This window comes from Merops nubicus, unplaced genomic scaffold (genome assembly GCF_000691845.1).
Source record: "Merops nubicus isolate BGI_N331 unplaced genomic scaffold, ASM69184v1 scaffold2954, whole genome shotgun sequence".
NCBI lineage: Eukaryota > Metazoa > Chordata > Aves > Coraciiformes > Meropidae > Merops > Merops nubicus.
Genome location: NW_008602086.1, coordinates 12,786 through 37,650, shown reverse-complemented (window position 1 = coordinate 37,650; position 24,865 = coordinate 12,786). Strand labels below are relative to the sequence as shown.

Below are 24,865 nucleotides of genomic sequence, written 5' to 3'. Positions count from 1 at the left end.
GTAAAATAAAGATGCTCCCATAATCAAGAACAGTTGAAGAGTATGAAAAAGGTAGGATTATTTCATATACTTGTTAACTTGGGTAAGTTTTACAACATTGGTATATATTTTCTAAATTATCAGAACCTGAAATTGATGTTATTAGGGTGCTCTTGAGAATGTGCTTTAAGCACTTCTCCTGCTGCCCTAAAATACATTACTTCTTACTCTCTTTTTTTCCTCTAAAGTAGATTAGCACCGATAATTCAATTTCAAGTAGAAAGTAAAAATCTACAGAGCTCTGCTCCTCTGTTTGGATGGTAAATATTTAAAAATGTAGGGGTAAGAGAATGTTTTCTGATGAGAGAATCAGGTTCAGGATCCAGAGTTCTTGGAACTCTAATTGTTCAGTCTTCAGAGAGACCTCTAGAAACCCTCGTGACTGTCCCGTGTTCCACCCTCAGCCCTAAACAGAGACTCAAAAAGAGAGTCTTCCTGGAAAAGAAAGAAAGAAGAAAGATAATCTGTTCTCAGCTCCAAATCCTCCTCCCACCAACGGGGATTCTCTCCTCATTTCCCAGGAGTTTCACTGGTGGAACAGAGGCAGAACAGGGAAGGCTTCAGTAGCTTTCCTTATTCAGTGGCTCACGTGGCAGCCTGGCGGTGGGGCTGCCGTGTGGGGTAGTTCCTGTCTCCACTCACTGGCAGGGGGAAGGGATTCTTCCCTCTCCCATCACTTGCACGTGTGGTTTCTGTGACTCACCATCCCCCTAGGAATAAAGTCTTAGAGCTCCAGCTTACTGCCCTGTCCATTCAGGATGACTGTGGGGCTGGAGTACAGGGAATTGCACTGAGCAGAGGAACTAATATAACATAACAGTCCTCCTGGTTACAGCACCTCAGAACTTGCTGCCCACTAGAGACCAGCCAGTCACCTTGCTACCCTGGGACCTGTGAAACTCCAGGGTTTTCTCATCTGGACAGAGTGCTGAGAGGGGCAGGAGCAGATCCACTTCCCCTAGGAGCTCAGTACAAGACTTTTGCTACCACCAACTGCTAAGGAAAGGACAATGAGAAAAGGAAGGCAGAAGAGTGAGTAAGAGCATCACATCAGCCTCGGGGCCTTGAGAAGATGCTCATAGTTCCATGGGTCAGGCCTTCCTCTCCCTGGGGTCATCTCTCTCTCTCCTTTTCCACACATACTACCAGATGTGACATTTGTTGTCTGGGTTCATTGGGGATCCACTGGAACAATGGAAGTGCTTGGCAAAGTCCTGGCTGTTGCTGACAGACCCACAGACACGAAGTGGCAAGGGACTGTGTGGATCTGTGGCCAGTGAAGACTGTAGTTTCTCAGGATCCTGGTGTCCACACATTGCCTGAAAAAAAGCAGAACAGAGAAGTCAGTTTGGCTGGAAGTGCTCATGTGAACAAGGCTTCAGGCTCCTCACACCCCTGCACACATGACTGAGGCGGATGGAGCAAACAAGGAAACACACAAGTGCCAACAATGTTCACATCTTTCCCTTTGCCAACACAGGTTTTCACAGTTTTCCCTTTCCTTAAACTTCTCTGCCCTAATTTCCTTATCTGACAGGACATTTGCTCTTTTTCTATACTGCATAGTCCAAAACACAAGGAATTTAGACCACCTTGGAGTTTAGGCTCCTGGATCCTTGGACTCCATCTAAAGTAATGGTGCAGATCTAGTCTCAGTGTCTAGATTCAGCTTCTCAAACAAAAGCAATGAGGCCTCATCAAGAAAGGGGAGCATTGACACAACATCCCATCACTACCTGAGAGACTGGGGGAAGGTTATGTGAGTTTTCTGGTATCAAACTGGCAACCCAGGTATTCACTCTTGTGAATTCAGGCTTTATTCATTGACAAATAATGCAGCAGCTGCCAGGCAGCCTCTGAAATGCAAAGCTTGTCACCAAGACCAAACAATCTGATTTCAGAACTGCTTTTCTACACACTGCCCTGACTTAACATCAATACACACACAGAACCATTCCCCTTGCACAGTTCCAGAGCCTTCTGAGGGGGTGACTTTCCCAGAGCACAGAAATCCAGTGATCAGTCAGAAGGGTCTGAAACCTGCACAACTCTGTGTGCACAATTGGACAACTTTGCACAAATTCTTAAACCTGGTTGCCACAGAAATCTCAAACTGTCTGTGCATGTACTTCTACTTCTTTACCTCTAACATTCTGAACTTCTGTTTACTAAAAGCCACTCAGAATAACATGACATCTAGGTTTTCACCATGACAGACAGGCAGATAAAGGACAGCGTGGAGAAACATGCCTCTTCCAGTAAAATTCCACTTTGCATGTGTGAGATTGCTCACAACAGCAAAAAAGTACTCAGAAGATGACAAGAACTGTCTGTTTCTTGACAGAACTTGTCTGCTACAACTTAATTTTGGTAGATTTTGGGGCTTTGTAGAAGATACATTTGCAGACAGGCCTTTTGTTAGCTTTGAGATCCATAAAAGGTTAAGAGCTCTATATCTGAATTTTAGCTTCCTAAGCAGGATTCTGGATCTCCCAGAAACACCAGTCATTCCCAGTGCTGTGAAGATGGGGGAAAGTGATTGAGTATTAAGAAAGATAAACTGTAATAATGTGGAAGACAATGGAGAGTGAGAGACATACAACTAGCCTACAATTCATTACATGAGCAAAACTGAAGTAGAAAAGCTGGTCATGTGACAGTCCAATCTTAGGTAAATCCTTCTCTTCTTTGTGCTTTTTCAGCCAATTCTTATAGGCCTGTGGAGAGAGAAAATAAATAAATCTTCATTCAGATAGTGTCCCAAAACCATTTCTTCTGCTGGTTAAATATATCAATCTAACATTTATTTATTAAATTAGCAATTTTGTATCTCTCTCTCCTCACTCTGAAGTTCCCTGCTGCTGGCCATGCCCCTAATCATCCTAAAATGGGAGAATAACAACATAGCTCCTTTGCATCCAATTTCAGACACTACGTATCTTCATAAGGGAAGATGTGGTGACTGCACTATGAAAGAATGAAAATTGCTTTCAATGAAAGTCAGAAATATCTGAATAAAAATTAAAGGAATTTCTACCTCCCAGCATTCTTTGTGAAAGAATGTAACAAGGGCCATCTGAGACCTAGAGATCTCAGAGCACCCTACACTCAGTAATTAATTAAACTGCTAAATTACTGCATGAGGAAATAAATAAATTCTCTCCAGACTAAACTCTTGCTGAAAACATTATTATGGTGTCATTTTACCATCCCACAAAATTCTGGTTCATGCCTCAACTTCGTTCCTCAGGTATAACATAAACATATAAATAATGTGCTTTTGTGTGCATGAGATAAATGGGGAAGTAAAGCAAGGCCCAGCTTAGAGCTGGCGAGGGAGAGGAGTGATCTCAGGTGGGAGCTGTGAGACTGTGAGCAAGGCTTTGGGAAGAACCTGTGTCTGGAGGAGCAGAGGTAACAGGACAGTGCTGCAGGTCCTGGCCTGCAGGGGACCTGGGGCTGAGGCAGTGGAGAGGGCTGCAGCAGGGTGATCCTGTGGCAGGGTGGTCGTGTGGGGGGCCTGGGGGGTCAGAGGAGTGTGCAGGCCACAGTACCTGGTGGGCCAGGGCGAGCCCGTCGCTGTCAGCCATGGTCTCCAGCAGCGCCCAAGTGCCGTTGGCCTTAGAGCCAGAGCTCTCATACTGCTGGACCAAGCAGCCTATAGACTCCTCCAGTGCACTTCTGTTGCATGTGGGACAGCCCCCAGGCAGCACTGTGGGGAAAAAAAGGTAACCTAGGAAGTAAAGGTACTTCTGGCATTCACCTCTACTCCTTACAGTCATCACCGAGTCTTCCTAGGAGTCAGCACAGGCTGGAATGGGTTTCCTTAGCTTCATCTACCTTCATAATGTATCTGTGCATTGATGGAGGGACCATGATTTAAGTTCCCCCGAGGGAAAACACCAGTGGGGACCTAGAAGAGTAAAAAAAGGCACCACAGCCAGTACTCACCATAATCATAGAATGCATGCAGAAGTTCATGTGCCATGAAGACCCCAATGGCTCCAAAGTTCACAGCACTGAAAAATGAACATGAAAAGATTGCTTTTGAAAAGAAAAAAGAGGGCAGATAAGCATTCTTTATAGTCACTGAGCACAACTGTGAGCTGCACAGGAGCATTCTACTCCAAGAGCACACAGAAGCACTTTCCACTTTCTGCCTCTCAGATGTGGTGTATGCTCTGTGAAAATGCAAATGCAAGTGCAAATTTTAAGCATCTACCAATGCTTAAAAGTGTACTAGGGGCTTGCATTAAAGTAGCAGTAGCTAGTAAGCCACCATAATAATGAAGAGTCTGTGAATGAGGCTCTACCTTGATTAACTCATGACATGCATTCTTGCCATGCTGGCAATATGTCCTTATTTGCTCACTCCCAGCTGAACTGCTGCACAAACAGTGAACTTGAGTGGTAATCACACAAAGGCAGGATGGTTGGGAAGCAATACTGCAACAATTGTCTAGGGAAAAATTATACACAAAGCTGGCAAGGCAAATTAACATCATGAAGGCCTGACTGCAGTTACTCTGGTCTTGCATTGGTGGTCTCGCCACAGGCAAGGGGTTGTATCAGAGACCTCCAGCAGTTCCCTTCAGTCAGAATTTATGTGATTCTATGCAAGTAAGACTACACTTAAAATGCATTTCTGTAATATGCAACTATGGGCTCGTTTTTTTCTTTACAAGCACTGCTTAATGCTGTTGAAGTATGAAATGATTGCAGTAGATCATTATTACATCACTGGAAATTCAGTAGGAAGCAGCAAGAACAGAACTCATCTTCTCTTAGAAGTGCTCTTTCAGAAGCTCTGTAGCTGACAACTTATAATTGTTGCCCAGAGAAGTTCTGGATGCCTCATTGTTGGAAGTGGTCACAGTCAGGTGAGATGGGGCTTTGAGCAACCTGATCTAGTGAATGATGTCCCTACCCATGGCAGGGCACTTGGACTAGATATCTTTAAAGGTCCCTTCCAACCCAGATCATTCTGTGATTCTGTCATTCTACAATAATTGCACTGTTTTGCTGATGACTTGTTACCCTCACAGTCATCTGAATTGGCTTGGATCAGTAACATATAAACTTTGGAGCATCCTCTGGGAAAATGCTCTAGTACCAACTCTCCAAAAGCCATCAAGTTTGATTTCTGAGTCTACTCAACTGGAACGAGAGTGAGAGAAATATATTTTACTAGCCCTGAAAACAAAAGGAATAAGGAGCTGTAAACACTTTTTTAGACAGGACAAATATGGTGACAGCCCATACCACCAGAAAAAAAGGTGGGGCTTTTTCTATTCTACTTCTGAGTTGTCCTGTTAACAAATCTGTTCTATATGATAAAAGAACCCAAGTACAAGGTCTACAGAAGTGTCATTGTTGCAGGGGAAGACTCAGAATTTAAAATGTGCTTGTTTGTTAGAGAAGATTTCATTTTAAAGGGGAAGAACTGTGTTTGATCCATTTGAAAAATACTTCTGACAAGAAGTTGTGAGGCTTCTGATTTTGCTGGGTTAGATTTCAGGAATTCTTGGAATCTAGAAAATGAGAGGCAAGGGTGAAATGTCTTCTTTGCAGTTAACCTACATGAGACTTGTGCCTCTTTGTGCTGAAGTAATGTACTTGGCTTAGCTTAGTTTCACCTAGATGCTGATTTTGCTCCATTAGAGCCCATGATCACAAGCTTTCAGGATTCCTGAGCAGTATCCACCTGGCTTTAGAAAAAGCTGTTTTTCCCCACTTTACTGTGTCTTTCTGGGATGCAGTATGAAAGCAGTTAAAGACAGAACCACTTAGAATTTTTCTGGAAGTATGGTGAAGCCAAGGGTCTACACTCAGCTTCCACTTTCGGGTGGGAGCTTCCACTTCCCCCCTCCATACCTGGGAAACTCCACGTGGAAAAAGGGGCTGCGGAACATTCCAGCAGGAAAGACCACCACGTGCTGCCTTATTGAGTAGTATGAATGCACACTCCAGGGGGACACATGCCAGCTAGAGGCAGAAGGAGAAAGGAGAGAATGTATTAACTTGTTGTCTCACACCTCCACTGGGCCTGCAAAATGGTCTGCTCAGCACAACTGTTCCTACAGCAGCAGGAAACAATGACATTCCCATTGTCCAGAGTTCAAGGTGGTTGAAATAAACCTCGTTTACAAACGGTCAGAGCTAGTAGGTAGCTTAGCTGTACACACATTAAGGGATTCACCTTCACATCTTCCCTGCCAAGTCCATCAGGATTAGTAACCTCCTGGGAAATCCTGCACAGAATACTTCTCAGGCAGTGTAGGGTCCCAAGCCTGCCTGTCAATGCTGCCTGCCTTCTGAAGCACCCTATGTCCTGCCCTTGGGGTGACCCTCCCAGCATTCCCCCACCACAGTGCTTGGCTGTGAGCCCAGCAGAAGCAGCTATCCCTCTCATTCAAGGGTTGATGGGCAAAAAAGTTTCTTCTTTCAGGGGTCTGGGGCTCCCTCCACACTGATGGGTTTTTTTCATAGCATGGGCTGAATACAAGCCAGACTGACAGATTTGAGGCTTTGTCAAGCAGGATGCAGTGGTGCAGCCTTGCAGCAAAGGAGGACAACAGCATCTTGCCTTGCACTAGGAGAAGTGTTGCTGGCAGATCGAGAGAGGTGATGATGCCCTGCTCAGGGACATAGCAGGGACTGCTGAAACCACACCTGGAAGGACTGCTGTCCAGTTCTGCCTCCTCGCCCTTGCCTGTCCCCTCCTCCCATTTTTCCCCAGTAAAAGAGAGATACAGACATCCAATTCAACACAGACCTGAGTGACCTGCTCTAGCTGATGCTGCTTTGAGCAAGAAAGTGGGACTAGGTGATCTCCACAGGTCCCTTCCAACCTCAGTTAACCATTGGGGGTATGATTCTGTTATATTTTTCAGATCAGTATCTGACACTTACATCTCCTGTGAGTGATGCTGAAGGAGTTTCAAGTAGGAATTTTCCCTCAGTACTTTCAAGCAAGCCACCACATTGAGGAGAAACGTGCCTTCATTTATCTCCAGCTGGGGGAAGAGACAGGTAATGTGACTGTCACAGGGCACAAGCAAGGAATGAATCTGACAGTATGAGAAAGAGGACAGTCCCACAGGTCAAAACAGGGTGCATCAAAAGACAAACCAATGGAATACTTGTGGGTTTTTTTCTCTCCTAGTTCTAAAGGCCTTCAGTTTAAGATACGACAGGAATGTTATTTGCAGGCCAAACAGAAAACGTGAGCAGGTCACAGCTTAGCCACTCTAAACAGGAGACAGCACAGGCAACAACACAGAAGCAGTAGATGATGCCTGCTGGACCTCTGTGTCCTCAGGAGATGAGCAGTAGGAAATATGCATTGCTCTGGAAGGCATAGCCTCTTTCAGTAGCAGTTAAGACAGCAGTTGCCACAGGTGACCTGCCAATACTGAGGCAGGCATGGTTACATTATATAGCTCACCTTCTGGTATTCCAGGTTCACTTTGGCAGGCTGGAGTATGTGAGCTGGATAGCCAATCTCTACGTGGAGTTTGGAAACCTAAAATAAGAATCAAACAAACAGGACAATGACCAATAAGAGGCTTTTTAGAAGTCCTTTTTAAACTCCATTCCTAAACAACCTAAGTATAATCTGTGAATCAGCCCTTGAAAATTACAGCTACTCTGCTCCAACCAGACACCTCTTCTTGCCATTCTGTTTTCTTAACACAATGACCTGAGGCACAATACTATTCTGCTCTCCTTTTTCTTTGTAGCATTGCTCTCTGGCATTCAACTTTATAGTTTTTAACCTCTCTAGGTGTATAGAATTGAATTCCAACTGTATCTCAATACAATCAACTCAGAGTAGCCAGGAACAAACACTGAGCCTTTCTATGCCTGCATGTGAAAGCACAATCCCACGTGTGGCATCGTACCACTTACAAAACCAGCTACAATTTTCAGTGTGTTGAAGACATCTATCTAAGGTGGTGTGCCTGCAGGAAGAGGTGAGACTATGTGAAAGTGCTTCCCCTCCTGCTCCTTCTCCAGAGGAGGGGAGGCCTCAGTGCCTGCTGCCTGCTGCACGCACCAAGGCTTTAGCCTGCTGTTGAGTCTGCTGGTCCATCCACTCCAGCCGAGCCAGCCGCTCACAGAGGGTGTCCTGGATCTCAGAGAACATCCGCTCGGCCTGCAAGGAGGAAAGAGGGCAGGGTGCCTGGCCAGCCACTGCGCCCAGCAGGGAGACAAGCCACCACCTGGGCTGTACTGCCTACAGAAAAGACAGCCCGTGAACAGGCGCCGGGGTACGAGTCAGTCACTCAGCTCCCAGGCAACCCCCAACGCTCCCGACAATGACCCCGCACACCCGACAACAGGCGGAACAACCACGGAACCGAGGCTGCCCTGGCTGGGGGGAGACACTCCAGATGGAAGAGGAGGCTTCCCTTTCTACAAACACTCAGGCTTCACTTATTTGGCATTCAGTGGCTCCTCACAGGAGCCACTCTCTCACAGGCTCACCATGCTCTCCCACACACCTTCTCATCTTGCTTCTCATGGTAACTAAGAAAGAAAACATTTCATTCAGTCCCTGTTGGGATAGAAATGGACCAAATTATTGCCCCACTTCTTGAGTGAAATGAAAATTCAGTATCCACAAATATGTCATTCTGGTGTCTCTGTTTCCAAAGTTAAGGCAGTCTAAGTCACTTCTTCACAAAAATACGTTCTATTCATTCAGCTTTGTGCTTCACTATAGTGTCTCAGTTTTCCTGTTCACTTTTCTTGGGGTTATTTACTTTTGTCACTTCATTCACTGCAAACTAAAACCTGGTGCCAACACTAACTTCCCTCAAAAGAAAAAAGGAACTCTGCTCATCAAAGAAAAAAAAGAAATCTTTTCCATACTGCAGGAAGAGGTTCCTTTTACTGTGGATCACTCAGAATGTTTGGGCACTGATTTGTTTCTGTACAACTGGTCATATGATGGCTTGATGGCTTAATGGCTTTGCATTTAAAAATCTTATTTAAAGATGTCAGATTGGTGATGAATACTGCTAATTCCAGGACGCACACTGAGATTTACACTATGACATTTGCAGGGCTGTCATAGGTATTGGTGCTGCACACATGACTTTGCTAACAGTTGAGATCAAGATAATAACTGGTATTTTTGTATTAACTGTTCTAGCAGTGACAGCAATGTTGTCTTCTGACATCTTCCCTTCCCAAAAAAGGAGGAAAAGTACATAAGTACAAGAGGAATATGTGAAAAGGTATAAAACCTACACATGATTTTGCTGCCTTGATGTGGTCTTAAAATGGCATGTCAAAAAAAAATAAAGAGCTGAAGCTGAACTCTGCCTGGGGGCTGAGGGGGTGAATACCTACAAGTTTCTTGGACTGCGGAGGGAAAATTTCTTGCACAATCATCTGCCCTAGAACTGGCTCAAAGAAAGTGCTGGTATCAGTCAAGCACTTCCTCCAGTGCTCAGCTGGGATCTGTAAGAACAGAGAGAAACAGAGACATGAGAATGAGGACAAAAAGATAGGGAGACATGTGTAAACGTGCAGTCAGTGGCATATACACTGCAACCCAAAAATGGCACCAGTGGATGGTGAGAAATGTAGTTCCAGTGCAGCTACCTCAGAAAACTTTGATCAGGTAAAAGAGATGCCCTCCCCCACTTCCATTCACACACGATGAATATTCACACGCTAGCTGAGACAAACACAGGTGAGCACCCACATGCTGAGCCCTGCCCCGGGCTGCAGTGCACTCAGCCCTGTGAAGCCTCCTGTGGCAGCTCTGCTCTCACATTTCCTCAAGAAAAAGGAAGCCTTTAATGGCCTAGGGAGAGCAGCTTTCCTCCCGAAATCTAGGAAACTCCATCCAGATAGGGCACCAAGAGAACATGCAGAAGGCATGTCCTGGAGTGCTCAGCTGCTGAGGAGGCTGAAGATGGTTAAAGGCTAACTCACCATTCCAGATCCCATTTTCCCATAAAGGATCTTAGATAGCTCCAGGCGTGCATCTTGGAATCGACTGTCAAGGGCTGGGGAAAGATTCCCAACCAGACAAACAATCATATAGATGTGAAGGACCCTGGAGGAAAAGGACATTTAAGAAGTCTGCAGACTGAAGGCTGGTCAGTGTAAGGTCAGAGGTGTGCCAAGTGTCAGAGGAGCAATCTGAGGCAGAGGCACCCCAGAAATCTGAACAATGAGAACAAAGGGCTCTGAATGGGCTGCACCCGGGGCTGTCAAGGGAAGCTGATGTGACCTGATTCAACAAAGAAACTCCTCAGAACACCATGAAGACTCGGGGTGAAACCGTGTCCTGGGGCACAGGGTTCTTTATGGGTAGTGTTTTTAGGACTGGGTGGAACTTACTCCAGAATATTTTGAGGGGACTGAAGAGACCAGTGGGTTACACCAGCTACCGGAGAGATCTGCTTGTACTTGTGTGTTTGTTAACAGAGAGAGACCAGAGTACCAGCAACCAGAGTAGGACCCCAGTACTCAGGGGTTCACACAGCCAAGCACCAGCAGCTGTGGACACCAGAGAATCTGGGACCAGCTTCTGGACAAACTGAATATCTAGGATCAGCTGTTGGAGTGATCCATATTGTGTGTACACATACATAGAGCACAGACCAATCCTGCTCTGCTGGAGAGGAGCAATAGGATCAGGCTGTCTGAGCTGTACACACGTGCAGGAGTGCTGCAGGTGGGTGGGTGCCAGCAGAGGCATTGTGTTCTGTCCCTGCTGACCTGTCTGATACATAGATCTATATTTACATGCGTGTAGGTACATGATGTGTGCCTCTGCAAGCCTGTTGGGAACATATGCTGAGCCTTAGCACTTGTTAAACCTGTCAATACAGAGCCACAGCAGCCTCCAACACAGACCTCTTTATGTTATCTGAGTTAATATTTCCTGAGGCATGAACAACCACAGCTGTAGACATTGACTCCTACCTTTCCTTCTGCCACTGGCTGATGAGCTGTGACATGCGTTGTAGATAATCCATGTCATGCACTGCCACTGCCTGGGAGAGGTTCATGGGCACAGGATGGAAGACAGCCTGGAGGCATGACAACCAGTCAATGGCAGGGGCCTTCTCCTAGGAGCAGAACAGAGCTTACAAGCTGAACCAGGCATCTAAATGGGCTGACTAGAAATAACAGGGAAAGTGGGATAGTGCCTCTAATACTGTTCAGAGGTACTTTCAACAAGTTAAGCTGTCTGCATGATGTGGGTATTGACTATAGCAGAAAAAGAGAAATCACTTTAAAAAAAAAAAAAATTAGCACTGGGGAGGGGAGAGGGATGCCCAAAATCCAAATGCTGCCAAGAAAAGATGGTAAATTAATAGATTATTTAAAGTTCAACAGATCCCAAGTGTAAGTTGTAAGGGAATGGCATCTAAACAGTGTCCCATATCTCATTTGATCTGGATCTTCAGAACGTGAATGTCACATGTAGTTGTGTTGCTCAAGTTCTAAGGCACAGATACCTGTAGCTCCCTGATGGTAGTGTGAAAGAACAGCATCCCCCTCTGCTGCCTTTCCTGCAGTGGGGTGACAGCTTGCTGGAGGTTGGAGATGAAGGACAAGGTAAGGGAAAAGGAATCAGAGGCACCATCCTCTGGCCCTCCAAGCAGGCTCCCCAGTTTCTTCAAATATGATAAATAGACACGGACAACCTGCAATACAGAGCATATGACCAGTGGGAGAAAATTAATCACTCCATCCATCCATCCATGCATCCATCCTGACCATATAAGCTTCAATCTTTCAAAAGACTCCAGCCCTGTCCCTAAAACTGTCATCTTCACTGCAACATCATTAAGTAATTCTTCATGGGGCATACACTTTGCCAAACACAGCTCCTTTCTCAGTGAAGAACACTGGATTCCCAAAGGGTTATTTTTGTCCCAGCTAACAATTACATTAAATACTGGAATCGTTTTAGAGATGTAAGCCTTCCATCTCTGGAGCCAAAGGAGAGAGACGTAGTGATATAATGAGGCAGTATTTTTGATGGAGAGAACCTTGCCAGGTTCATGAGGTATGGTAGGAACACTTGTGATGGGTAGATGGACTTGGTTTTTTGAGGACTCTTCTGAAAGAGTCAGACTGAGAAACTGAAATCAACTCAATTTTTATAAAGTTCAGAAAAATGACAGTGCTGTGATGGTTAACTTCATTGCAGTAACTCCCCAGACAAAGAGCTTGTTTCCCAGCTTAGGTTAAAATATTTTCAATAGCTACCACTCTCCCAATACACAGATTTATACACAGTTATAAAGCCTCACTTTGGACAAAACCATTTTTTAAGAAACATTCATTCATGGTGAAACCCAAAGGGAAGCCCAGGTTCATGTTACTTAGCAAACAGAAATTGAAACTATAACATTCTGTTTCTACACTAGAAGATTTAGACTTGGCATTTAAAATGGGTTACATTTTACAAACTATTCTTTTGGAAACTAGAGAGGTTTGTAAAGAATTCCTTCTGGAGACATTTTTAGGGGTCACTGACCGTAATCCATGGAAACAGACCACTGTACCAGGAGGCAGTTCAAGGAGATCCCTACACCAAAGAGCTATTTTTAGCTTTCTTCAGCCTCTGTTATGTTACCTCAGGATAATTTTTCCCTTTGAATTTACTCTTAGGTGGCATCTCAAACTCAGGATGGTCAATCTGCAAAAAAGGAGTAAAGGAAAAACATCTTGCTGTTTCCAGAAACACTGGAAAAGGGAGGGTATGCTCAGGGGCTTTGCTAATTTCTGTGTCACAGAGTTTGAAATGTTAATAAATTGCTTTTACTTTTGGAAAATGTTCACTAAGTAATTTTTGCAGAGCTATCACATTCTGCAGCTTGGTTACAAGCTCTTTACAAGTCTGTGGTAACAGATACTCAAATGTAAACTACATCATTAAGTGTTTTTACACAGGGCACTGGTTTGGCTGGGATAGAGTTAAATTTCTCCATAGTAGCTTGTATGGGGCTACGTTTTGGATTTGTGATGCAAAAAAATGTTGAAAACACAAGGATGTTTTTTAGTTACAGTTGAGCTGTGCTTAAATCAAAGGCTTCCCTGCTTCTCACAGCACCCTGCCAGCAGGCAGGCTGGGGGTGCACAGAGGGCTGGGAGGGACACGGCCAGGACAGGTGACCCCAGCTGAGCACAGGGAAACTCCACACTATGTGACATCACACTCCACAGCAGACGAGGGGGTGAAGGAGCTTGGCCAGTTCCACTGTTTGAGATCTGGCTGGGCAGTGGTTTGGTGGTGGTCAGCACCTGGGGGGACATTGAATCACTTCTTTTCTTTCTGTATCTTTCTTTTCCCTTTTTTTTTTAAAAAAAAAAAACAAATTACGTCTTTTTCTCAGCCCATGAGTTTCCACACTTTTACTTTTCTGATTTTCTCCACCATCCCACTAGGTATGTGAGTGAAGGAGTAGCTGTGTGGTGCTCAGCTGCCTACCAGGTTTAACCCACAGCAGCCAGCTGCCCAATTCACAGTGCCCTGTGTGTACCAGGCTCTGCACTGAGTCCATTTCTGCATTGGGCACACCCTGCACACAGACCCAGACCCTCCCACGGGACCCAACCTACTCCCTCAGGCAGAGGAGAGGAGGGAAAGGCAGCAAAGTACTCCTCCTCATCTGCTCATTTCCCAGAACTAAGTGCTGTCATGTAACACAGTCTACTCTAATGTAACCTAATGAAATACAACAAGGGCAGGTGTAGAGTCTTGTACCTGGGAAAGAATAACCTCATGGACCAGTATGGGCTGGGGACTGACCTGCTGGAGAGTAGCACAGGGCCTGGGGGTCCTGGTGGACAGCAGGGAGACCATGAGCCAGCAGTGTGCCCTCGTGGCCAAGGCCAATGGCATCCTGGGGTGTGTTAGAAGGGTATGGCTAGGAGGTGGAGAGAGGTTCTCCTCCCTCTCTGCTCTGCCCTGGTGAGAAGGCATCTGGAATACTGTGTTCAGTTCTGGGCCCCTCAGTTCAAAAAGGACAAGGAAAGAGTCCAGCACAGGGCCACAAAGATGATGAAGGGGGTGGAGCATCTCCCTTATGATGAGAGGCTGAGGGAGCTGGGTCTCTTTAGCTTGGAGAAGGGGAGACTGAAGGGTGACCTCATTTATGTTTATAAATATGTATGTTAGGAAGTTTGAGCCAGGCTCTTCTCTGTGATGTTCAACAACAGGACAAGGGGCAGTGGGTGCAAGCTGGCACATAAGAGGTTCTGCAGAAATATAAGGGAAAAACTTTTTCACTGTGTGGGTGACAGAGCTCTGGAGCAGGCTGCCCAGGAGGGCTGTGGAGTCTCCTTCTCCAGAGACATTTAAAACCCGCCTGGACGTGTCCCTATGTGACCTGCTTTAGGTGCTCCTGCTCTGGCAGGGGGCTGGACTAGATGATCTTTTGAGGTCCCTTCCAACTCTTAACATTCTGTGATTCTGTGAAAATCAAGAAGTTTACTGAAATTTTGGAAAACTTTCTTCAAAGAAGAACATAGGCCTCATTTGAGCCAGCCTGGGTTTCACGGGCTGCGTAACTGACTCTTTTATTCCTAGTGCTCCATGGTAATTTTCTTTTAATCCACTCACCTGAATAATATTGGTCTTGAGGTCAAAAGGACTAGGTCCCACAGAGACTCTGAAAAAGGGAAAGGTGCTGTATTTGCCCATGAGAGTCCGAAGAGTTTCATTGAAATCTTTTTCTTTCCCCACACCTGTGATATTCCATCCACCAACCTAGAGAGGGAGACAGCCGGCGTGACAGCAGGTGAGCAAAGTACCTGTCTGATCATCTTTACACAATCATTTTTTATTCCTGTAAGATCATTCATATGACAACTGAGAAACAACAAAGCAAACGGCAACAGGGGAAATGAAGATTTCTACATACATGGTTTGCTTTAAAATGACCTGTCACTTTCACTTAAGCAAAGCAATAAACTGCAAAAGGACAAAAGGAAAAAGAATTATAACTATCAACAGAACAAGATATACAGGAAAAAAGCAGAAGAAGGAGAGAGGAAAGAGAGCTCATTTTTCTAAAGGCATCCAAAAAGACAACCAGGAATCAGGGATTACAGGTCCCACCTCCCTGACAAGCTGATTCACAGGTGGGCCTACAGTGACTGTTCCTTCTGCTGGAAGGTTCTGCATCATCCTTGGAGACAGGGCATAAGTGGCCTTAGCTGGCAGGAAGATGGACAACCCTCCATGGCACTAGAGAAGAGTCTCTCAGAATAGAAAGAATTTTCTTCTTTAAAGAAGCTCTCCTGAAGCCTGCAGTAGTGGATGGCCATCACATCTTAGGCACAAAAATTCCACCTGTTTGCAAGATGTTCCCTGATCTGTAACCTGGATCCCACTGAACTGAGCTTCTGAGATTAAAAGTGAACTCTCCTTACAGTCTTGGTTGTTGTATGGTCCCAAAGTAATATGTAAGGTCATGATTCAGGTACCTGATGTCAGAAAATAAAATCTTGAAACAGCATTTAAAGCTAGAAGATGTAGCACTTAGAAATTGTGCTGTGAATCTTTAGCTTATTTCATAGCCAGATGCTAGCAAAATTCCATCACATGTGACCATATGACCCTAACTTCACACTTTCCTTTTCCCTTCAGTAATTATCTTCTGGAGGGAGAAAAATAGCACAAACATTCACCTGATTTAGGACATCCTTCAGTGGTTGAGCACCTTGGGATTCTATCTGTTGGGTGTCCATGCAGGAGCGATAGAACCGGACAGCCTTCTCCTTAGCTGAGCCTCTTCCCCCAAACTGTGGGCCCTCTGAGGGAAAAAAAAATAATTAAAAACTACAAAAGTGATTAAAAAACAGTTGGAGCAGTATTACAGCAGAGAAAGTGTGTAACAGAACATGACACTGCACCTTGACTCAGAACAATTTAACAAACACTCCCACACTTCCCACAGTCACACCGAGCAAGAGGCCTCCTAGTGCCAGGACTTCCCCTGAGCCCAGCAGCACCCCAGGCAGCTGGAGAGCATCTCAGCTTCAGTCCCACATGGAACCAGAGTGTGCACTCAGACAGGCTCAGGAAAAGAGGGTCTGCTCTCACAAGACAGCAGGAAAATGGTTTGGGTTGTCAGAATTTCAAAGTGTGACTTTTGTCTGTTACACTTGGCATGGGGAACTAAAATCTTTAAACTACAGCTATGGTAATACACCATGCTCCACAATAAACCTGTACCTGCAACGACAGAAGGAAGAGACTGACTCTGCCCCTGTTAGGAACGACTGTGCTCCCAGCTGTTACTATTCTCAGCTCTGACTGAGGAAGATGCTGAGGGCAATACACCACTCAGCTGTCCCTACCTAAAAGCCTTTTCAGGATCAGCAGGTTTTCTTCCAACAGCACATCAAACACATTTAGTGATTCTTCTGTGGTCCTGTTTGAGTGTTTGCCTTCCCAGCTGCCACAGGCATATTTGTAGAAATCCTCACAGGGGTCTACGGTGTCATTCCTAGAACTCAGGAGTCTGGCCAACAGTGTGAGAGGCAGCTTGGCATCACAGGATCCTGGGCAGGAGGTAAATAGGAGAAAACTGAGCAGTGAGGGGAGGGAGGGAGAACAACTCCAAACAAATAAACAAACAAAACCCACAAACAAACAAAAACCCAACAACACTCCCCCAAAAACCCAAACCAAAACAACAACAACAAAAAACCCACAACCCAAAAAAATGGGGGTTATCTGTGGGACATTTCCTCTGAAAGGTCTGGGTTTGGTACCAACTCCTTTGCACGCAGAGTATTGAATTCCTTGTAAGTTTTTCTGAATGTGGAATAAAGGAAGATTGCCTTTGCACTTTACAAGGGACATTCTTCAAATAAAGGACAGATAATCAGTGCAGAGGTGGTGCCCTCTGTTCATACTATCTAGGCAGTTACAGACTGGATTATTCCAATGTTGGATTATTCAGCAAATTTTCTCTGAATCAGCCAAATTTCACCAAATGATAAACAAGAAGCAACTGATGATGTCAACACACAAAGCAAAAGGACATAGCACGAAGAAAGTAAGGAGGTAAGTTTAAAATGTGGAGGGAGATTTTCAAGAATGGGAAACATTTCTGAGCAATGACTTGTTAAAATAAAACAAACACTTTCTAGTACATCTTGCTTTAATCTAAAACTCCTTTTATCTAAACTGCTGCAAATCACTGAATATGTGTTGTCACTTTGGTTCTCATGATCTCTTGTACCAACATGAGATCAGATCAATTATTTACTGAAACAAGCCACTTGTACATCAAAGTAAGACTTTCCATGCCCTGGTTTTAACAGGTGACACATGTAGGCAGAATGGAACTAGACAAGATCTAAACCAACAGTTTTTCCTTGGACTCTGTAGTGAACCATCTTCAACACATTAACAAGTGCTAAAGAAAAGTGCTAGGTGAGGAGTCAATAGTGTTTATTTTGGAGCAGGTATGTCTGTACCCAATAAAATGCACCTTCAGTGCTGAGCATTCTAAATGCATGAACATTTACATGGGCCATTCTGCAGACCCTTGTTTAGCAAAGTGGAAAGGGAAATGAATATTTCTGGGCCATGCTCACAGCTCCCCCATTTGCAAGAGATCATAACTTTTCTTTCTACACTAGAACTGCACTGGTCTGTGCTAGAAAACTAGGACTAGACTTATTAAGTCAGAGATTGAAAGGTAGAGGAGGAGCTCCAAACCTCAGGTTCCAGTTTCCTGGAGGTGACTCCAGAGTATGACAACAGCATGAGACACAAGATAATACAATGATGCTCTCCCTCAGAAGCAGGCCCATGCATTTTAAACAGCAGGCAGAGGAAGACAGGCGTGGGGATCTCTCCCCACTATGACCCAGGGAAAAGAAAATACAGTGTATCTGTTTTTACAAAATTATTCTTATGTTATTCTCTAAGATTCTGAAAGTCTGCTTCTTAACATAGATGCTATGCCTAATACACAATGGAGGTAGATAAGGGAAAAGGGGTCTTACAAATGGGGTGGGTGAGGAAGCAAGGAAAAGGATATTCCATATTATACCTAAGCCACAAGGCATCACCATGTGGGTGATAAGCAGTGTGAAGCCAAGGAGAGTACTGAGAAGAAGTGCACACAGAAGGAGGCTCCTCCCTTGAAGGCATCGATGCTGACTTGTGCCTGTTCTCTGTTCATGGTCACAGGCCTGAAGAGACAAAAGTGAGACAAACAGAAAAAATTAAGAAAGAAAACATTCATAGTAAAGGTAGCACTGGTCATATACTTCATCTTCCAGCTAGTCTAGAAAATCACCCCCAGTACTAGTGCCAGAAAACATAGATCAAAATTTCCAAGAAATGAAGCAAATTCCTACAAGAATTAAGTAGTTCACAGCATATACCCTTCACCCAAGGAAAGGCTCAGGAAAGGGGTGAGTTTGCTGTTGATCATCTTGCCTAATACACTATGTACAATTCCTGTACAAAAACATTGACAGAACAGAAAACACAGAAAGAAACAGAAAAACAGACCTTGCCATTGTATATCTTCCAAACGTGTATTTTGTTCAGTCCCTAACAGAAGCCTCTCCAAAGCCTGTGCCAGCTTACCTGACTTCAGGGCACGGGCTATGCACCAGCAACGTGCCCTCACAGCGAGCAGTCCAACTGTGCCCTGCCTGCAGCAAAAGAAGTGTGGCCAGCAGGTCGCTGGAGGTGATGGGTGATCCTCCCCCTCCAGCCTGCTCAGGTGAGGCTCACCTGGAGGACTGTGCCCAGCTCTGCAGCCCCCAGCACCAGACAGACATGAAGCTGCTTAGGCTGAGAGAGTTGGGGCTGTTCAGGCAGAAGAGGAAGAGGCTTCAGGGAGATCTGCAGTGGCCTGAAGCAGACTTTTGGTACTTAAAGGGGGCCTATAAGAAAGATGGGGACAGTCTTTTTAGCAGGGCCTGCTGTGATAAGACAAGGGTTAATGGTTTTAAACAAAAAAAGGGTAGATTTAGACTAGATGCAAGGAAGAAATTTTTTACAGTGAGGGTGGTGGAACAGTTTGCCCCGAGAGGTGGTAGATGCCCTTTCCCTGGAAACATCCAGGGTCAGGCTGGATGGGGCTGTGAGCAACCTGATCTAGTTAAAGATGTTGACGGTCAGTGCAGGGGTGTTAGACGAGATGAATTTTAAAGATCCCTTAAACCCAAAATATTCTATGATGTTTCTATGATTCTATACTCTGCAGGAAGCGGAAGCACTTTATTGTGGTGGGTTTTGAGGCTCACTTGCCTCATCCAGCATGCTCTATATCAAGAGTGATGTTAACAGTTTGAGAAACCTTTGATGTCTGACAAGAGCTTCTCCATGTGGGGTTCACTTATGAGTAAGTGAGAAGAATGATTAGCACTTGCATGAGGTTGAAGCTGAATGCAATTTCCAATACAGTTTCAGTTCTTTCATGCTTTACTTTTTAGAACGTGCAAGTGCTCAAATTTGAATGGCTTCACTGTAGCTAAGTGAGATCAAATGCCTGTAAAATCACTAAAAGCTGATGACATCTAACTGTCAAATATAAAATGAATAATTGTGAGCATGAGCTAGGCTACCAGAATTTGACAGCGTTGTCACTAAAGCAAGGACTGTCTGATGCAAGTAAAGAGTGCAGCCAAAGAATTGCATTTTCCTTCACCATTTCCTTCTTTCTGTTTCTGACCCACTCCTAACTTCTGCAGGAAGGCTGAAGCTCCTCTGCCTAATTCTTCCTCCCCTTGCATTTTCCTGGTGTTTAGTGCTGTTGCAGAAGAAGTATCATCTAACTTTTGTAAAAATAAATCAAAATAAAATGAAGAGATCAAAGTCAGGGAGAATTTGAGTAATTTTTTCATAACTATCTACCAGGCAAATTGGATGGATTATTTTTCAGACAGTAGATTACTCATGAGTTACTGACTTTGGCTGTTATGCAAATTTTGTGTATCACATTAGTCATGGGGATTATGTGTTTCCAGACTAATGCCCCAATACTCACAAAAACTTCAACATTTTCTTAAATTTATCTTTTGTCAGCAAATCACTTAAACACATAAACTATGCACATTAAAAGCTGTTTGAGAAATAATACTTTAGCCTGTGTTCAAAATATAGTACCTGCTAGCATGAGAAATTAAGCAAAGTTTGATGAATTTTGTTCTGGAACACTAGAAGTTTGAATCATAAACGTGGCCAATAACTATTTAAAATTATGATTGTTGCATGATCTTTATCACATAGAAATATGAGAATGGATACACAAACCAAACATTTCTGCAAATTCTTCTGCCAGAAAATTACAAACTAAAGTGATCGTTTGCATTGCAGCCACAACCCTTGTAACACGGGAAGCCCTCAACACAACATACATACACTTTTTTATCTATATTATTTAGTTACATAGAAAACTTTATGTATGTCTGTTGTCCTTGAATCTTTTGTACATTTCAGCAGCCACAAGCTAACATTTCAATTCAGAGCAATTTGTCTGTAAAAACACAACCGACACTTTACTAGTTATTTACATAATAGATCACATCAGGAAAAGGGCACTGCACTACATGGAAAGCAATCAGGCTTACCATGTCATTCTCAAATCCAGAAAATTATGCTATGTTTACCCACAACTAGTTGTGGGGGAAAAAAACTGCATGTTTCTGCATAAATACTTAAAATATTTTGTTTAAAATATGGGAATACAATAAAAGATGCAAGTAATCAGATGATTAGTAGTAGTAGTACTACTTATTGGTCAGTATTGCAAATGGATCTGAATACAGCCTTAGAGTGCCCATTAGGATGGCTAAGAGGAAGGACAAGAATCCCTAAATCCCCACACTATGTCCCACATCATTAATTCTGAGCCCTGGACAAGCTCTCTCTGGATACAAACTGTCAAAACCTCAACTGCTCCAGTTCCCGAGGGCAGCAAGCAGTGTAGCTGTGACAGGGGAAGAAAAAGAGCTGGGTGCAAGCAAGGTGCCTCTGCAGGCTGCAGGACAAGCCCGTTCCCATACCTCTGGAGTCCTCCTCATCCTGGTCCCCACGCTGGCTCTGCTCCCGCGGGGGGCACAGCTGTCCCCCGCTCCCCCGCCGGCTCCCGCCGCTGCGCTCAGGGCCAGCCTCTGCTTCCAGCCCGGCCGGCTGCTGCGGGCAGGAGAGAGGAGGGGAGAGAGTCTGAGAAAAATGCCCCTGAAGAAAACGGAGGGAGGGAAATGGGTGCATTTGTGCAGCTCTCCACCCACCTTCTCTCCCCAGCACCTCTGCTTCTCCTGAAACCGTGGGTCGTTCCCCTCTGCCCCCGCGTGTCCTTCTGTCTCCTGCAGCTGCACTGAAATCTTTTGGAAAAGAAGTATGTGATTCTTTATCTTCCCCAGACTCCTCTCGACTATTTGCTGCTACTTTTCTCCTCAGCAGCCTTACTATCCTGCCCACCCAACAAGCCTGTTTTGGCCTGATATTCTCCCTGCTACCAGCCTGTCCCAACCTGCTGCCCGGGGCCTGGAGGCCTCTCACCATGCAAGATAGTGCTCGTGAGGGATCCCGCGCTCCTCCTCCCACAGGGGGAAGCCCATGTACTGACTCTTTTTGCTCTCTCTCATCTAAAAGTCCAAAGAGTGAACACAAATTCACTTATGACTTTTTTCTTTTGCATTGAGAGGTGTAAAAGAACTAATTTGTTACTGATTCTGTTCACAGCTGTTGGTTTCCTCTCAGGTGGTGGCTGGTCCGTGTGTCGTGGCTTCCTTAAGGGTGCACATTGGAAAGCCTTGGTAGGGAAGTTTATCTGCTTTGAGGACTGGGCACTAGGATCAGTTCCCCAAGACAGCAAAAACGAAGTACTGGATGTTGAGAGCTGAGACCTTCCCAAGTGGCAGCTGGGAGCTGCGAGAGCTAATTCAGACTCTGCCCTTACATACTTTTTAAAGCAGTTTCTTGCATCTATCAGAGTAAAGACAGAGCACATTTGCATCTCGCAGCAATAATCCAGGGAAATATCTCTTACATTTTCCACATTACCCATTGGATATGGAAGCCTTCTGCAGGTTAGTGCTACAGGACAGTGTCATGCCTGTCTGTGCAGTTAAGCATTGAAGAAGGTTTACCTCAAAGGGAACTGTTTGATGGCAGTGTGCAGTCCAATGTCCTTATTGAACATACAGCTCATAGATCTTTGGGGATCTTGTGAGCTGAACACTTGAAGCATTCATGTATACAAGGATATGGTGCTGTTCACATGCAGTTGTTTTTTTGTTAGCACACAAGTTTTTTTGAAGACACCTTTATCAACTACCGAAAGCAAAGACAAAAAGTTTCCCCATAAACTTCTAACTACAGAAGCAGGAAGAGGGGCTGGGGAGTGTGCGTGGGGGAGACACCACAAGTAATCCTTATCAACTGATTCCCTTCTTATCTTGAAGGAGCAGATGACAGCTCTGCTCTCTGGAGCCCACAAATTAGTGAGAGGACCTCTGGCTTTTTTCTGTGACAGACTTTCTTCTCCCTGTACAGGGCATTAGCTTTTCCAAACGTAACACTGATCAGCTCATTGAAAAGAATAGTGTTGGACATGCCTTCAAAAAAGTTTAATGGCAATTATCTTGTAGATACCTCTTAGATTTAAATAGATGTAGGATTCAAAGTAATATGGAATTAAGTGCATTGATGTGTGTTTGACAGATGTTGGTGCAAGCATTCCTTATACGCTCAAGATGGTTAAAAATCTAGACAGATTTCAGAAAACTATTTTTGTAACATCTGTCCTGGAGTGAAATTGAATTGGGACCTTGATCTTCTACACTGAGTGAACAGTAAATTCCCTTGCAACAATTTGGTAGGGGGAAGTTTTATTTAACAGATTCATATTCCAGCTTTAACTTTCTAAAAACGTGTAATTTATACTGCATTTAGACTGCACAAAAAATTGCCAGATTTATATAATTCAATGAAAAAGAAAACAAAAACAAAACAAACAATAGAAAAACATGATGCAGCAATGTTTATGTCACTGGCCATCTAAAAACTTGTGTAGAAAGGTCATCACTTACACAGAGACTTTATTTAGTTTTAAAAATAATCTTGTCTAACTCAAGCTTTTCTCGCTCAGCTGGTCACTGATGGTACCACCAGTGACCTCTGTGATCCGTGGATCAAAGCAACATGAAAAAAATTCTCATCTATATGAAAGACTGTCTGTCAAAGGTTACTAATAGTTTTGGTAACCATCAAAAGCACAACTGAAAAAACCAACCAACCAACAAACAAACCAAACACCACAACATCAGAACACTGTAGCACTGCGAGGGCTTCTTGCTCCGCTGGAGAAGCTCAGGAGACTGGGGACAGGACAATCTGAGCTCATCATGTTTTCTGTTGTGACTGATGACAGATACATTCATTTTAAGCAGCCCAGAATTGGAGCTGCCAGCCAGGGATCTGGCAGTGTTCTAACTGTGCCATGGGTGACACAGAGAGACCCCTTCTATGGCAAAACCACTCTCAAAGACTCTTAGGCACAGATGTAGATGGGAACTTTTCTCTACCTTTTTTTTTTTTCCTGCCAAATACTTGCTCTCTCATCTACCTTCAGTCAATCAGGGTCACAGAATCATAGAGTCACATAATGGTTAGAGTTGGATGTGACCTTTTACAGCTCAGCTACTCCAACCACCCTGCCATGGTCAGGTGCATCTTTAGTTAAATCAGATTGCTTAAATCCCTGTCCAATGTGACCTTGAACAATTCCAGTGATGGGGCACCCAAAATTTTCCTTGGCAACCTGTTCTTCCAGCTCCTCTGGGCCACTTGTTCCGTGCCTTCACTCAGGAAAGAGGACAGGGAAGTCCCTGATAGGTCTAACCTCTCACCTCCGTCAGAAGACCTTGGGTTCAGCGGAGGCAGGAGGAAAGGGAAGAGCAAAGGCTGTACCCACAGAGCAGCTCAGCGTGCAGCACACTGGGCTGAACCTGGGCAAGGATGAGAGAAGTGGTGGGACAGCCCCACCTGCCTGGGTCCTTCAGGCTGAAGGTTCATCCACCCCTCCAAAAGGGAGAGGCACTCAGACCTGGAAGCCAAGAGGGTCGAATGGATGCAAGGTATGTGACCCAGGAAGCAGACAGGAAGGGCAGCCTTGATGGCAGAAGAGAAAAGGGTTCCAGCTAGGAAAGAAGGAAAGTCTGAGAATCAAGTGGGAGGGTGGAGAAGATTAGGCAAGAAAGCCAGGAGAAGGGAAAGAACTGAACGTAAGAATGGCAGAAGACACTGAAGCTGAAACTACAGAACACCCACCTTTATTTCTGGAGTTTCTCTGGACATAATCCTGCCCCCTCTATTAATGTCTTGTGCTCTTTTCCATGTTGCTCTAACATCTCATTTTCTTGCTTCATTGGGCAAGATCTGCAGGAATAAATAGGCTTAAGTAGAGTATCACTGCAGGCTATTGTTAATGATTCTGCAGTTTGTTACAGCTACTGTAGTAGTGAGAACCTGAATTTTTTTTTTCTATGCATCAGGTTAAAGATTTATATTGAAAAATATTTTTTGTAGTTGTGTATCTTTTTACACATTCAGTCATTAGCTGTGCAGCCATCCCAAAGCACCCGTGAGGCATTGTTTTCCAGTCAGGAAAGCAAGTCCCAGCCTCTGAAACTTTTACTTAAAGTGAAGGAGGGCAAGAAAGAATAAAACCATAATCCCTGAATAAGCAGCCCCACAGCCTGCTACTGAGGAGGCACACTAAGGCACAGGAAATGTCTGAGCCCAAAAGAACTGGCAGAACTGTGTACCAGCTCTGTTCTTGCTTCTTCACAATGTACC

The 24,865-nt window shown here is 44.5% G+C and overlaps 1 protein-coding gene across 1 annotated transcript; it reads right to left on the bottom strand.

The window, feature by feature from the left end:
• Positions 1 to 1,181: 1,181 nt before the first annotated feature.
• On the bottom strand, positions 1,182 to 22,621 carry KEL (Kell blood group, metallo-endopeptidase). Its single transcript, XM_008938204.1, has 20 exons — positions 22,544 to 22,621; positions 21,566 to 21,651; positions 21,067 to 21,196; positions 18,096 to 18,237; positions 16,387 to 16,590; positions 15,715 to 15,839; positions 14,645 to 14,791; positions 12,656 to 12,718; positions 11,529 to 11,717; positions 10,990 to 11,135; positions 9,991 to 10,114; positions 9,400 to 9,510; positions 8,099 to 8,197; positions 7,487 to 7,564; positions 6,952 to 7,055; positions 5,914 to 6,024; positions 3,991 to 4,058; positions 3,594 to 3,751; positions 2,661 to 2,756; positions 1,182 to 1,358 (listed from the first exon to the last, which is right to left on the bottom strand). The coding sequence occupies exons 1-20, from the start codon at positions 22,619 to 22,621 to the stop codon at positions 1,182 to 1,184; spliced, it is 2,436 nt and encodes an 811-aa protein (XP_008936452.1).
• Positions 22,622 to 24,865: the final 2,244 nt, after the last annotated feature.